The following is a 15425-nucleotide window of genomic DNA, read 5'->3' as shown; positions in this document are numbered from 1 at the left end:
TATCTGCTTTAAGAATTCTGTCCTGGAGACTTTCTGGGGTGCTTGTAAGCATTTTTGGCATCCTGTGTAACACATTCCTGTAATGTATTACTCTCTATATTGTTATTTTTCAGAAAAGCTCGTGGATAGCTACTTTCCCATACAATCTCAGCCCATGGGCTGGTCGTTTTTAAAAACAATATTGTCCAGAGCAATCAGGATCCTGTGTTAAGTGAACATATCTTCGGTAGATGAAGTTTCAACAAAGGGTTAAAAATAGGAGTTTCTCCTCCTATAGTTATACAACAAAGGTTGTGTTGGTTTTTCCATTCTGAAGGCGCTTTCAGATAGTAAAAAATGTAACTTACCATTCCAGAGGCCACTGTTAAACTTGTCTTACCAAATTAAAAATTACTTCATCAATTTGTAAATGCTAAAAGCACTAAACTGTGCCTCTTAGCTGTGATGGTCACTTGAGCATTTTGAAACTCAGACTAAAATTTGATTGGCAATTGGCTTAAACACTGCTGGTATCTGGTGAAGGAAGATGAAGAGGGGAAAAAAATAAGTGATTTTTGGTTATATGAAGCAATTATTTTTACTGAGGCTTTTTAATACCCCGATCTGTGGCCGAAGAGTGTCAACTTGTGAGAAGTGGTTTCAGTTTCTGGGATAAATATGTATTTTTTTAACCTTGCCTGAGATCTTTTTTTTTAAAGGAAATTAAATATTAAATGAATCTAAGCACTTAAAGGGCTATTTATATAATGCTTAGTTAATGACACTAAGAAAAGCCAAGAAATTTAAGCAGTTTTTAATAAATAAAATGTGTTTTCCACTATTTTGTTTGTTATGTCTGGTATAGATATACTTATAAAATTTGGGCTTATTTTTGACTTTGCTTCGCAGATGTGCACAATAAGTGAACATATATCTGTTCTCCATTGTGTCCTGGAGGAATATTAATGACATTTATTCCTGGGGTATTTTGACATTCAGTCAAGTTTGTTCCCTTCAGTTGAGACTTATACTTGAAGTTTGGGTTTGAATTGACAGCAAAAGACTAACACAAGTTGGTGTTGGAAGACATACTAAGTAACTTTTTTTTTTTCTCTCTCTGGCTTTCTTTGATATAGTGAAGGATGTAGAAAGTGGCTGTGCACACAGCACAAAGCAAGATGATGTCTCCAAAGTGAATGATCCAAGCCTCCTTCCAGAGAAGTTTCTTCAAAGGACAGCAAAGGTAGTACCCCATCGGAATAACCATCTTCCCCTTCATGGCCAGAAGGGCTTGAACAATGTTATTCTCTGAATAACCGAGATACCTTTGCTGTTGGCCTCTCTGCAATCTTCTGCTAGTGTTGGATGAATCCGATTCCCTCGCATAGAAATATTTCCTTCACAGTCTGCTAAAGCTTGAGCGCCATGCCATTTTTACCAATTACCCTGATTTAAAACGTGTGTATTTATTATACAAAATTACTTATCAAGTTTCCAAAAGGGATTGGACAGTTATATAGATGTCAAGAATAGCATGAGTACATTTTTTTTTTTTTCTTTTGACGGTACTGTGTACTGGTGCCTCCGTGGCCCCAGCTGTGGGATTGGCTGGGAGAAGAGGGTGGGGAGCTGGCTGAGTACTGGCTTCTCTCTTTTTCTGTTTAAAAAAACAAAAAACACTGGGCGTAAGTAATGAGTACAATTTTGGAAGGGCTTTTAAAGTGTCATGTATAAGGTGCTCTCTGCTATCAAGTGATCAGGATGAGATCTATGTGAGGATAGATTATTCCACATGTACCTATTGCAGAGGTGTTCTATTTCTTCGAAACATCTTCTGGCTACTGTTAGGGACAGGATGCAGGGCTGGTCTGAGCCGGTATGGTGATTTGCTCTGTTCCAAATTTCACCGAGAGGTGACTCTCTTCAGTCCTTCTAAAAGGATTCTTCTGCATAAACGCAGACAATTAGCAATAATGGTGTTTCTGCTTGTAGCCAATGATTCATATGGCTCTTAACAATATACCTTAGATGAATGTATCTGTGAAAAATAATATTTAAATGATATGCCATTTAATATATTTATCAAAGCCACATTGTATAAAACACTAACTGCGGAGAAGCACAGGGAAAGAATTTCTGCCAAACTTGCCACAGTGCATGTATGGTATAGTTTCCTCTCCTCTAGTAAGCCCTGAGTCCACTAGAGGCATTGGTTTTAGACTGGACTCTCTGCACTGAATGTTGAAATCATACTCCTTGCTGTGAGTATACAAATGGAAGATTATTTTACAGAAGTTACGTGTACGTTGTGTCTAATGTACTGTGCTTGAAAGCATCTGCTTTTTGTCTGGTTTTGTCCTGTAATTAAGGAAAGCGCCTCAAAGAGCTAACACTTGGAAGACACACAGTTCCACCATTGCCATGAGCAAGATGTCAAGCTTTGTTTGGCACAGGAAATCACTTTGTAAATGGGCACTGTTTAAAAAAAAAAAATGGGGGCAGGGAAAGTGTGCTGTAGCTTGTGAATTTCAAGCTGATCTGCCATGCCTTTGTTCTCTCCTTTCACCATTATTCTAATGCAGGAAATGAAATTTTCTCTGACGGTGATAACTCTAGAAATCCTGTGATTGTCCTAGGTGGTCTGTATCTTAGAGAAAAAGCATTCCAGAGCAGCTACAGGCTTCATCAAATTGCTGGCAGACAAGAACAGTGAACTCTTCAAGAAGTGTGCCATGTTCTCACCTGTGGACCACCGTGTGCCTAGAGCCTATGTGTCTCTGGCAGACTGCCCTCCGGACTTCCTGAGCAGGCCTGAGGACTACTCCAGTACACTCTTCATCTGTCGTATTGTGGATTGGAGGGAAGACAGCAACTTTGCAGTTGGGTATGTGGTTATTAGCAGATCCAGAGAAATAGAAGCTTTCTTTTTGGGACTCCTAATTTGACTTTATTTAGCTATGTACTACAAGCATATTAGAGACACAAGGTGCATATCTTGCTGCTGTGTCTTGGGATAGCTGCATGCTGTTTGAACATCGTGGGTCTTGGCTATATAAACTTCTGGTTTCCTCTGGATGCTGAGGTCTTGTCTATACTTACCAGAAGATCGACGTGCTGTGGGTGATCTTCTGGAGTTCGATTTTGCGCATCTGGTGAAGATGTGGCAAAATTGACCTCTCTGGACCCCGCCATCATCCTCCACACTATCACACAGAGTAAGGGACGTTCATGGAAGACTAAAGAAGCTCAGACTTAACTGGGGAAGTGAGTTGATTTAGATTTGTTGATTCTAGCTACGCAAATGCCATAGCTAGAACTGCATATCTGAAATAAACAACAAGAAGCCCTGTGGCACCTTACACACTAACAGATATTTTGGAGCATAAGCTTTTGTGGGCAAAGATCCGCTTCGTCTTTGCCCACGAAAACTTATGCTCCAAAATATCTGTTAGTCTGTAAGGTGCCACGAGGCTTCTTGTTGTTTTTGAAGATACAGACTAACTCAGCTACCCCTCTGGTACTTGCCACCATGCAAGTATCTGAAATAGACTTATTTCCCTAGTGTAGACTTACCCTAACCTCTGAAATGCATTAGGGCCCTCACTGTGCAAGTATATGATGCAGGTTCTGTGCCTCGAAGAGCTTGCGTTCCACTAACTGTAGGTAGTCAGAGGTAGGTAGAACTAACTGTAGGTAGTCAGAGAAACTAGCTTGTTAAACCATTATGTTAGCTGGCTTTCTTCTTTTTTTCTTTTCCTCAGAAGTGTTCACTCTGCATCTTCATTTTATTACTGCTTCTTGTTATGGTGCAGGCTGCTCCGTTTAGCAGTTGGGGGAATTCTTGAGGATCCGTTAATGTTTTCTTTCATTGGTCAATCAGCGCTTCTGTTATCTGTCCTTTTGATGTGCAGTATTGTGCAAGTATCCTGATTTGGATACTTCAGTAGTTTCCAAGATGTAGAGGGTGTTGTCAGGAAATCTAACTGAAGAAACTTTCCATGGTGGTTGTGGTAGATAGTGATTTCCTCTGGGACTACCCTATGACTTCAGTAAGAGCACTGGGGAGATGGTTGTATAAAATGTTACTGATTGACTTCAGTTTTAACAAAACACGTTTGCTTAAACACTGGAATAGAGGAAAACCGGTGAGGGGTCCCCAAGGGGCCTGGCAGTTTTCTGCCTTTTAGTAAAAGTGGGTACACAACACTGCCAAATTAATATAGAACTGTGGAGGGGGCTGATATTTTACTTTGGGATAGGATAGGTCCTCAGGCAGAGCAGGTGGCAACAGCTCATCATGTACCTGACTTTGTGTGCTTTGCTGATGTACCTCTGAGGTTAGGGGGCAAAAGTAAGAGAAAATTAAGAGCTGGGCTATGTTGTGTCAAGGATTATCACTCTCTTGTGTCTGTTTCCCAATTGATAATATGGGAGTAGTCATCTTTTTTGTGTTTTGAGATCTTTGAATGAATATAACTTGATACATGTACAGTATTTAAAACATCACTGAGAGAATAGAGGGGGCTGGGACCATGGTATTCTTCTTGCTTTTTCCTTTTGGGGCCAAAACTGGATCTACAGTGATGTTTTGACCTTCATTCTTATAAAGAAGAAAGGAAAATTTAATCCACTAGATGTGACACTTGAAGGTCTCCTTGATGCCCGTTGAACTTTCTCCAGAGAGTAACGGCACAGTTCTTGTAGAGTCAAGCAAACCACTGTCCAGAGCAGTAATGTTTTAACTGAATGTGGCCCTCTTGCATTCAGTTGTTGCTCAGTTATTAATCTGTAACGTTCTGCTTGTGTGCAGAGGCTGGCACAGTGCTCTGCTCACTGACAGAACATGAGACTTAGAATGGGTGACCTGGCTCTTAACATAAAATTCATTCAGCCCCTACAGTAGACTGTGATCAAGAGATTCATGCCTTTTCTTTTTAAGTTAGAATGCCTCCAAAATCAGCTCCATTAAAAACTACAAAGAACCTTATGAGAAGACCTGAATAGGACTGGTAAAGGTCCATGTTAGAAAGGTCCTAGAGGGGAGAAAAATCTACTAGTCTTGTCTCCGCTTTCTGCACCATACCTGCCTGATGGGAAAACAGCTGATCTCACCCTTCTCCTTTGAGTACTCTGGGATCTCCAGGTAACTTTGTGCAGGTGTTGCCAAACTCCCATTGGTACAACTTTCTCCTTCATTAGCTCATCCTGCACTCGTCCCCAGCTGGGCTATTCAAACAAAGATGGCCACAGAGATGGGAAGAACGGCTTGGATTTTTCTGAAATGCAGTTCCCCAAACGCCCTTTCTTCATGGTGACTTTGTGTCATCGGACCCATCAAAACACGGGGGAGCTAGGAGACTTGGCAGAGGACGCTGTGAGCTGCTACTCTACGCTCTAGGTTCAAATGCCGCCTTGAGGTTTGTTGCCACACATTGTGGGGGGAAAGCCAGGCAGCACCCTGGAGGGGAAAGTTTGGGGGGGGGTGTTCATTTTTATGACTCTTGAGTGCCACCTGGTGGTCAAAGGTAAGATACTATCTCCTGAAGAAGGCTACATGGTAATGCTGGGAACGTGTTGTTTTTATTTTGTTTGGAACAGGTGGGGGGAGAGAGAGAGAGAGTAGGAGGTATTATAGAATGGCTATAGATATGTATGGAGATGTTGAACTCAATGGGATACAAAGGGACTCCCACAGCTCTGACCTGGTATAGACCCTATGGGAAGGGTGTTATTTGGAGTGATATTACGGCAGTGAAATGGCATTTAATTTTCTCTCCTTCAAGGAGTGGTTAAAACAAACCAGTCTCTAAGCCAACCTTTCCCTTTCCAGACGGAGGTGACACAAGTGTCAGATACAGGTACTTTGTTTTTGTGGTTCAAGCCAGTATCTGTTCGTAGTGAACCTTTCTCATTTTCTGTGGTCTCTGTTCCTTCTCACTTCTACTGTCTCCGTTCCTTAGAGGATGACCAAGTGAACCCTCATCTCCTAGCCCAGTATGAGGCTGAGTGAGGCTATAAAACAGTAGCAAAGTAAATGTAAAAGCACTGGCTGCTTCTGCGTTAGCTTTCAGATACAGTGGTAGAGGGTATATTGCAAGTATATTAGAAGCAAGAGGAAGACCAAGGACAGGGTAGGCCTATTGTTCAATGAAGAGGAAGAAACAATAACAGAAAATGTGGAAATGGTAGAGGTACTTATGGATTTTTGTTTGTTTGTTTTCACCAAGAAGGTTAATGGGGACTGGATGCCTAGTGTAATGAATACTACTGGAGATGGGATGGGTCAGTCATTTAAAATAGGGAAAAAAAAAAGTTAAATCACACAGAAAAGTTAGATGTCTTCAAGTCACCAAGGCCTGATGAAATGCAGCCTAGAATATTCAAGGAGCTGAAAGAGGAGGTGTCCGAATCACTAGCTATGATCTTTGAAAAGTCATGGAAGTCATGAGAGATTCCAGAAGACTGGAAAAGGGCAAATGTAGTGCCCATCTATTAAAAAAGGAAACAAGGACAAACCAGAAAATTATAGACCAGCCAGCTTAACCTCACTGCGGGAAAGATAATGGAGCAGATAATTAAGGAATACATGTGCAAACATCTGGAAGATAATAAGGTGATAGGTAACAGTCAGCCTGGATTTGTTAGGAACAAATCACGTCAAACCAACCTGATAACTTTTTTGACAGGATAACAAGCCTTGTGGATAATTGGGAAGTGGTAGGCATGGTACTCCTGGACTTTAGTAAAGCATTTGTTACAGTATCACAAGACCTTCTTATCAGTAAGTGAGGAAATGCAACCTAGATGGGGCTACTTTCATGTGGGTGTGTAATTGGTTGGGTAACTGCTCACAGAGATCAGTTATTAATGTTTCACAGACTGGAAGGAAATAACAAATGGGGTTTTGCAGGGGTCAATTTTGAGGCCAGTTCTGTTCAATAACTTCATAGGTTATTTAGATAATGGCACAGAGCAGGGTTTCCCAAACTTTATATAGTTGGAACCTGTTTTATTTCAGTACCATTTCTGGCGGCCCAAAAATATAAACACATATAGAAAAAATGAAAAATGAATAAATTTTCATTGTTTGTTGTTTATTCACAATAATAATAGTACATCATAATATAAATCTTGATATAAAATACTTAATTGCCTAACATATTGTTATTCCTTAATTACACAGGAAAATATGAAATGTATCAAATTAATCGGCTCGTGCAGGATAATTTGTGTATTTTCTGAAGACCAGTATTTTTTTCCAAGGGCCAGTAGTACTGGGCCGCAGACCCCACTTTGGGAAATGCTGGCATACAGAGCATGCTTATCAAGGTTGCAGATGATACCAACTTGGGAGGGGTGCAAGTGCTTTGACAGATAAGGTCAGAACTCAAAAAGATCAGGACAAACTGGAGAAATGATCTGAGGCAAATAGGATGAAATTCAGGAGGGACAAATGCAAAGTACTTCACGAAGGGAGGAACATTTTCTCACACAGAAAATGGGAAGGGACTCCCTAGGAAGGAGTATTGCAGAAAGGAATCTAGCAGGTCGTAGTGGACCACAAGCTGTGTAGGAGTCAACAGTGCAGTGCTGTTGCGAGAAGAGCAAATATGATTCTAGGATGCATTAACAGGAGTGTTGTGAGCAAGACACAAGTAGTAATTTTTTTTTGCTCTACTCTGCACTGATTAGGCCTCGGCTGAAGTATTGCGTCCAGTTCTGGGCCCCACATTTTAGGAAAGATGTGGAGGAATTGGAAAGGGTCCAGAGAAGAGCAACTAAAATGATTAAAGGTCTAGAAAGTATGGCCCATGAGAGAAGATTAAAAGAATTTGGTTTGTTTAATTTGGAAAAGAGAAGGCCGAGAGGGGACATAATAGCAGCTTTCAAGTACTTAAAAGGGTGTTAAAAGGAGGAGAGGGGAAAAATATTCTCCTTAGCCTCTGAAAATAGGACAAGGAGCAATAGGCTTAAATTGCAGTGAGGCTGGTTTACTTTGGACATTAGAAAAAATTTCCTAACAGTCTGAATGGTTAATTAAGGGCATAAATTGCCTAGGATGATTGTGGAATCTCCATCATTGGAGATATATAAGAACAGGTTAGATAAATATCTAACAGGGATATTATATTTGGTGCTTGGTCCTGCTGTGAGGGCAGGGAACTGGAGTCGATGACTCTTGAGGTTCCTTCCAGTTCTGGTATTGTATGGCTTGATGGGGCCCATGTGACTATATGATTCAGATATGCAATATTGTTATAACCATATCAGTCCCGGGATATAATCTGTATAAGTCTGGGTCTCAAATGTTGGTCAATCCGCGTGATGGTAGTTGTCATAAAATTTAAAATAGAACGAAACCTTGCAATCTGCCCTTTCACTTTGAGGCTGCTTGCAAAACCAGCAACATGTTTTGAGTTCCTACAGCTGTTTTTCTTTCAAATCTTAAAGGATTTAGATTGAAGGTAAAAGACCAGCTTACTGTCGGCAGCCCAGTGCAGGCAACAAGATGACATCCAGAAGTGTTGCCTTCTCATTCTTCCCGTTTGTGCAGGAGTAAGCAGACTAATGATGTCATGATTAGAGTCAGAGAGGATGCTCACGTTGTGTTTGCATGGCCGCTGTAAGATTGCTTATGTAGAGGCCATATGCTGATGGGCATCCTCAACAAACGTCAGTGACTAGGTCGGCAGGAGAAGCTCTCCTGCCGATGTAGTTCTGTGCGCACTACCCCTTATGCTGGTGAAGCTTGCATTGTTCAGAGGGTTCCCCGCACCCCCACCATATCCCTGAGCAATGTCCATTTTTGCGAACATAAGTGACAGTGTAGGCCAGGGCTCAGGTGGAGAGAACGATAGGGGATGCTTGATAAACTAAGGCCATGACAAGGTTCCAAAATGTCTCTAATAACAGGAAAACCCAGAATGTGCCCATGTGTTATTGTGGTGGAGTCCTGTAGTCTGTAGATCCAAGGAACAGTATGAACAGACTCCACAAAAGTAATCCGAAGTGGATACACCAAATGGTGTGTCCTGTACTGACCAAGTTCTTTGGTTCTCGTACTTGTGATTCAGGAGAGTAATAGAGAAAGATCTGTGCAGACTGACCATTTAAGCTCTTCATCCCTTTCCTCAGTTTAGTCTGAGAGGCAGGAGAGGTGCCAATCTGTGGTAGGACAGGTTGATGTTAAAGCAAATGTGAAGCCTTCGCTTTGTCAGATTGAATAACTAGAGAATGGAGAGTTTTGGCGTAAGTTTATTCAGTAATCATCTGGTTAGGGGAGAAAAGTTACATATGCATAACAGGTGACATTATTTTAGGTAAAGTTGCCAAACCAATTATACCAAAGCCCTTCAAAGGGTTTTGTGAAACACAACTCAACAGGGAAAGGTTGACTGTAAATGAAAACTAGACTAGACTAAACATGCCCAGACTTACCTTTCCTTCATGACACAATTCAGTGTTCAGTGACTTTGAGCCTGCTAATGGATCCATATCATTATGAGCTAGGTCTGATTTTCCCAGACTTCCAAGCATGGGAAGTTTGTGTTTTTGAAAGGAAATTCCAAAGAACATCTGGATGCTGCTGAAAGAGGTGATTTCATTCTAAGATGGAGAATTACAATCTTCCTGGGTAGGTTTCTCCTGCAATTTCCACCACAAATGTCACTCTTCCATCCTCCTTTCTAACTGTTGTGTCAGGTGGGAGCAGGTTGCTGAATCTCTCAAGTGTATTTGTATGTCAGTTTGTAATGCACTTGCTTTTATCTGAAAACATCTCAGTATGTAAGATTGTTATGAATGCGACTCTCTCCTAGATACGTATTAAATAGGGTACCTAAAAGCGAGTGGAAGTTACTCACTATTATTTGTGCCTGTTACCATCTCAATAGACTGATGGAGGCAGCTTCTAAGTATGGATGTTTTGGAGAAATGCTTTTTGGATATGTTGACGTTTTGTTGCAGTCCTCCCTCCCCGAAACCGTCAGAAGCGATCGGTTCCCTTTCCCTGTTTTCTGTGACAGATTACCTTTGTCCCTGACGTCAGTAGAAGGGTATTAGAGAGCTCTGTGGAGAGCTGTAATGCCCAGCCATTGACGACACAAAAAAGAAAATGCTTAAGTTTCAGATGGTTCAAAAATTGTGACTTTGAATGTGTTTGAAATCTGAGGAAATCTAGCTTTGCTGCAAGGATGGAAGAGTTGGGCAGTAAATGTTTGTCTGAAACTAACTCATGTGACTGCTGTCGTGTGTAAGCCTCTTGAGCTGTTCTTGCTGTTCCTTGAGACAGTACAGCCCCTGCAGTGAATTACAATGCGGTTTTCACGCCGGGGCTGTCTATTATCCCATACGCGGTAACCTTGATCTGTCGGATTTTTCTCTGATGCAAGTCATCCTGTCTGGGTGACTGCAACATGGCCCCAATTAAAATCAGATGCGAACTTTTTATTTCAGGGTGCTTGAGAAGTATTCTCTGGAACGTAGTAAATCACATTAATTACTGTTAAGGATATGAGTAGTATGTCAAACCCCTAAGTAATTGAAATTCCACTTGATTCTTATGGATCATTATCTAATTTCGGTAAACTGCACAAAAGGACGTGGGCTACAGAATCTGAGCTGGAAAGTGTGGCACGAGAAGGTGGTTTCTTGTGACTTGAAATACATAAGTATCGGAGGGGTAGCTGTGTTAGTCTGGATCTGTAACAGCAATGAAGGGTCCTGTGGCACCGTATAGACTAACAGAAAAGTTTTGAGCATGAGCTTTCATGAGCACAGACTCACTTCATCAGATGCTGGTCATGGAAATCTGCAGGGCCAGGTTATTTATATCTGGCCCTGCAGATTTCCAAGACCAGCATCTGATGAAGTGAGTCTGTGCTCACGAAAGTGCATGCTCAAAACTTTTCTGTTAGTCTATAAGGTGCCACAGGACCCTTCATTGCTGTTGAAATACATAGTTAGTAGACTCTAGAGGCCTGATTTTCCACAAGTGTGTAACACTTGCAGTTTCCACTAGAATCAGTGGCAGCAGCAGGTGTCCAGCTCTTTTAAAAATGAAGTACTGAGCCAAGATGGCAGTGAAAAAAGGAAGAGAGTTATTTCACCTCTGTGTGTCCCCTCCTGCACATTCTTCCTTTCCTTTGTAATCCCTCCTTGACCAGAAAGATGATAGTTGAGAGACAAGACCCTTCATCCTTTTTCTTTACAAGGCATAGGGTGGGGAACAAACAAGTCAAACTCAGGCCCCAACTTTAATTACCTGTTCAACAGCATACTTTGAGGTCCCTAAACCTGGAGTGACTAGACGTCCTGATATTAGGTTTGTAGTGTGACCTCAGACCCTATTATCCGTCCTTCCATTTTTTCCACACCTGTTATCTAGTCACCCTAAGTTAAATCTTTAGGTTTACCCAGTTCAAATCTCCCTGCACTCTTACAAAATATTTGGAACTGGGTGGTCATTTCTATTTGTATATGCAGAAAGAAATAAAATTAAAGCTTGTTTAGTAACACTAAAATAACAGTGAGACTCAGACTGAGACAAACATGTTGAAGCTGCGAATTGAGACCAGATGGGGTTGGGTGGGGTATGTGTGTGTGGGGGGGTGTCTCTCTTGAAGGCAAATAACTTTTATTGCTGCTTTGTTCATCTAGAGAATAGGAAGTCTACAGCTGAAAGGGGAACAAAGTGCGCAGTCTGTGGTAGCATACTACATGACCTGAAAGATTTAGTATGCAGCTCTCCTTAGTGTGAACAAGAGATAGCATTACCTACCCCTTATAAAGATGAGTGTGCATGTACCAAGCAAATGAGGTTTATTATATAAATTTATGGCACGGTTCAAAGTCTGGGAGCATTCTGCATACCCAAATTACAGTTGCAGAGTTTTTGCCTCTATTAGGAAAGTAATTAATGCCTGTTCTCACTCATTACAGTTATAGTAGAAGGATCAGTATCCTGGCAGCTTTCCATACGTTGCAGAAACCTTGCTTCCGTACATAATCAACTGCATTATTGCCCCTACCCAATCTTGTCAGTCTTATTCTAATGACCATACATGCATGTAGAGTGTAATTACCGGAGGCCAGGGTACTTGTTTCATCTGCCTGTAAAGTGCCTTTTCACCCTAATGATGCTGTAAAAACAAACAAACCACATCTTATCCAGAGAGCAGTCTAGGAAATGTACACAGCAGTCAGAGTCTAAGGCTTAGTGTTTACTTTGCTAGTCAGCTAGGATGAGTGTAGCTTTGTCCCTCCTCTGATGTGGAACCTCAGTTTGTTTCTGTGTCAGTTTCAGCTAACTCCTTATGTGAATGAAAATGTTGTTGTTGCCAGAGTAGTAGGAAGTACATTAAGTGAGGTGTGCACTGGAGCAGAGAGAAGATTTCTGCAGGCAGGACCGACAAATGTATGCTGAGCTGCTCCTCAAAAATTGTCAGAATGTGTCACACAAGGCTCCCTTCATCTGTGACTCCCAGGCCTACTGACCCCAATTCTGGGCTCCGGGGCAGAAATCAATGGGCCCCGTGTCCTCCTCCCTCAGTTAGGGTTACACACAACTCCCCCCTCCCACCCTCCACCACCCAGAGAAGCCTGAAGTGCAGGGTTCCCGCTAGATTTTTTTTCCATCCGGGGCAGGATAAATTTTGTTACATGCACCGAGCATGTGTGGATGTGCACCACCAATAGAAACACATGCTGCCAGCTGTGGGTGCTCTGCTGATCAGCTGCCCAAGCGCTCATCTAGCAGGGAACACGGCTGAAGGGCTCCCTCTCCACCACCAGAAAAACCCTAGGCTGCCTCAGCTCTATCCCCCATCTGCTGAGATGAGCCTGGGGCAGCCATGCAGCGAGTCCCCTCCCTTCTCCAAACCCATCCTGCTCTGGGGAAAGTCACAGCAGCATCTTTCTGTGGCTTTCCCCACACATCTGCCCTCCTTCCCCGCTCTTTACCCAGTGACTGCCATCCAGAACTTCAGCCCCTATCCAGTACGATAAAAGTCCAAAGGCTTATGCTAGCGAGAGGAAGAGAACTAGATCTTTGCGTGTCCTCAGGCCTTGAAAGAGTCTGGAAGGTGGTTTGAAACAGGTGAAGGTGTGCTATTCTTGTGAGATAGGAGAGAGGGTATTTGTGGCATGCTAACTCTGTCTACGGAAGCTATCAGCTTTAATCCTTTCCAACAGGATTGCCTCCATTTCCCAGTTCCAAAGTGGCCCCTGGAGTGAGAGGCAGTCCTCTACGGGGTTGGAATCTGTTTGGGTTTGTGACTGCAGCAGTCTGCCGGTCGAATTGTGGCACAAGCTGGAGACGACCCTGGGCGACCTTCAGCTGCATTCATTTTACTGTACCAAGCTTTCAGTTCTGCAGCTTGTTGGCCAGCAAACAATAGTGGCTTGCGAGTGACAGAAGTCTTATAACTTTGAAGTCCTTGGCTAGTGTTACGCTCACCCCTAGCGCCGGCCGCTTGAGACAAATGAGCAGCCTTGAAATGAAAATGGTCGCTCCTTTGCATATCTGAGCAGCTCATTTGTATATTCACAGCAGAAAACAAGCAGGGAAGACATGGTTCTGCCAGCAAAAACCCCATTTGTCGGCAGCCCCTTATCCCTGATTTTTTTTTCCAGGAATAAGGGGCTGGTGACAGAGAGGGTTTTTGCTGGCAGAACCATGTCTTCGCTTTGTTTTCTGCTGTGAATATGCAAATAAGATGCTTGGATATGCAAATGAGCGACCATTTTGCATTTTCGAGACTGCTTGTTTGTGTCAAGGGGCCGGCACTAGGGGTGAGTGTAGCACTAGGCCTTGCATAGGTAAGCGCACTCAACCTCCTGTAAGTCTTAACGTGTAGAGCTCCCAGTCCAGGCTGAGAACCCTTTGTATGAGCAGGGCCAGGACAGCGAGAGCACAGTGCCTTTCTTTATGGCTAGATGAGGGGGTGAGCCCAACACTTTCCTGTTGTAGTATGAGGTCAAGAACCATTGATCCATAGAACTTAGGCTACTTGTACAGAAAGCTGTGCCTTTCTTATTACTGCTGGGCATCACTAAGGCTGCTTTTCTTTTTCCTATACCCATATTTCCCGTGGATACTCCACCAATCTACTAATACAAATAGTCTCCTTACATGAGAGAAACAATGTGTTGTTGGCAGGGAGTCTGGCTTGTGTTTTCCTCTTCCCCAACATACCTAAGACATGTCATTGCCTTATTTCCTTCACAGTCTTCCACCACAAGTAAGGGAGGTGGATTAAATGGGTGAAAATATGTCTACTCTTGATGTCTCAGCCATGGATGCTGCAGCAGGTCTCTCCAGGGGATAGCAACCAAGAGAGATTGCTGGGTAAATGCTGAATAAAAATATTCTTCCTTTCTGTGTCCATTTTATAGGCAAATGGCCAAAAGTCTTGGGCAGGCTGGTGAGATTGAGCCTGAAACAGAAGGGATCCTGATGGAGTATGGTGTGGATTTCTCTGACTTCTCACAAGATGTTCTGGAATGTCTTCCCCAGAGCCTACCTTGGGTCATCCCTCCTTCAGAGATGGCCAACAGAAGAGATTTAAGGTAACAGCGAACCCTCTCTGTTCTCAAGATTGTTTTTGTCTTGATGTGTTTTTTCTCTTGCCCGGGAATTGTCTTGTCAGACCTTTCAGAGGGTCTGCCTTCCTAAGTTATACCCAGGTCTGTTTGGCAAGTAGCCCGCTCTTCCAAAGAAATCCAAAGATCAGTGATTTGGGGATAGCAAAGGGTATTTCCGTCAAAGAATTATTGAAAACCATTAATACTTAGATAGAGTCTTTAATGCCCTGACATCTAACTGGAGAGCTTTCTCTTTTATCTGGCATGCTATAAATACTTTAGTGGTAGGGTACGTAACATTGTTTCTCTATTGATGGGTGAGTTTTTGTTTTAAGACTCTCAATAGTGTCTGTTGCTTATTTTTTTTTCCCATATTAACAACAATTCCAGGTTCTATGTGAATATGTTTCCAGTATTTGAATTCTCACTGACGTCCTGTGATATGCCCAAAGTATCAGGGGTTTTCTGATTTGTTACACCAAACGCTCAGTTTCCCTCAGAGACTCTCATGTGCTGTTTGGTTGTGTCTTTTTTGAATGTTTGGAAGAGTTGGAAGTTACTTTTGCATGTTAGGGAAATGGACCTGGTACATACTGTCTGATGGTGCGTCCCTACAGAATTTTAGGAAGGCAAAATGCTCGTGTGGTTTTGATTCCTAAAGACAGAGGTTTCCGTTGTCTATGTTGGTGGAAAGGCAAGTAGGCGTTTGTACCCGCAGCAGGTTCCATTCATGTTGGGTACTTACGTAGTTCTCGTGAAGAGAAGGAAGTTGCGTTAAGGGGAGGATAGACCCCATCCTAAGTGTCAGTATCTGGAGTCAAGTTGGAAGGCCAGTATGCAAGTTTTTGACCTGGGATGGAGTT

At 42.5% G+C, this 15425-nt stretch overlaps 1 protein-coding gene across 2 annotated transcripts in view; it reads left to right on the top strand.

The window, feature by feature from the left end:
- DIS3L2 (DIS3 like 3'-5' exoribonuclease 2) overlaps nt 1-15425 on the top strand; it is a 256171-nt gene that overhangs the window by 96537 nt on the left and 144209 nt on the right. For both annotated transcript variants that reach the window (XM_075004083.1, XM_075004085.1), the window contains exons 8-10: nt 1116-1222; nt 2616-2863; nt 14374-14547. In XM_075004083.1, the coding sequence (XP_074860184.1) occupies nt 1116-1222; nt 2616-2863; nt 14374-14547 (529 nt within the window). The remainder of the gene's footprint in view (nt 1-1115; nt 1223-2615; nt 2864-14373; nt 14548-15425) is intronic.

This window comes from Carettochelys insculpta, chromosome 10 (assembly GCF_033958435.1).
Source record: "Carettochelys insculpta isolate YL-2023 chromosome 10, ASM3395843v1, whole genome shotgun sequence".
In the NCBI taxonomy this organism is placed as follows: Eukaryota; Metazoa; Chordata; order Testudines; family Carettochelyidae; genus Carettochelys; species Carettochelys insculpta.
This window is presented reverse-complemented; position numbering and strand designations above follow the sequence as displayed.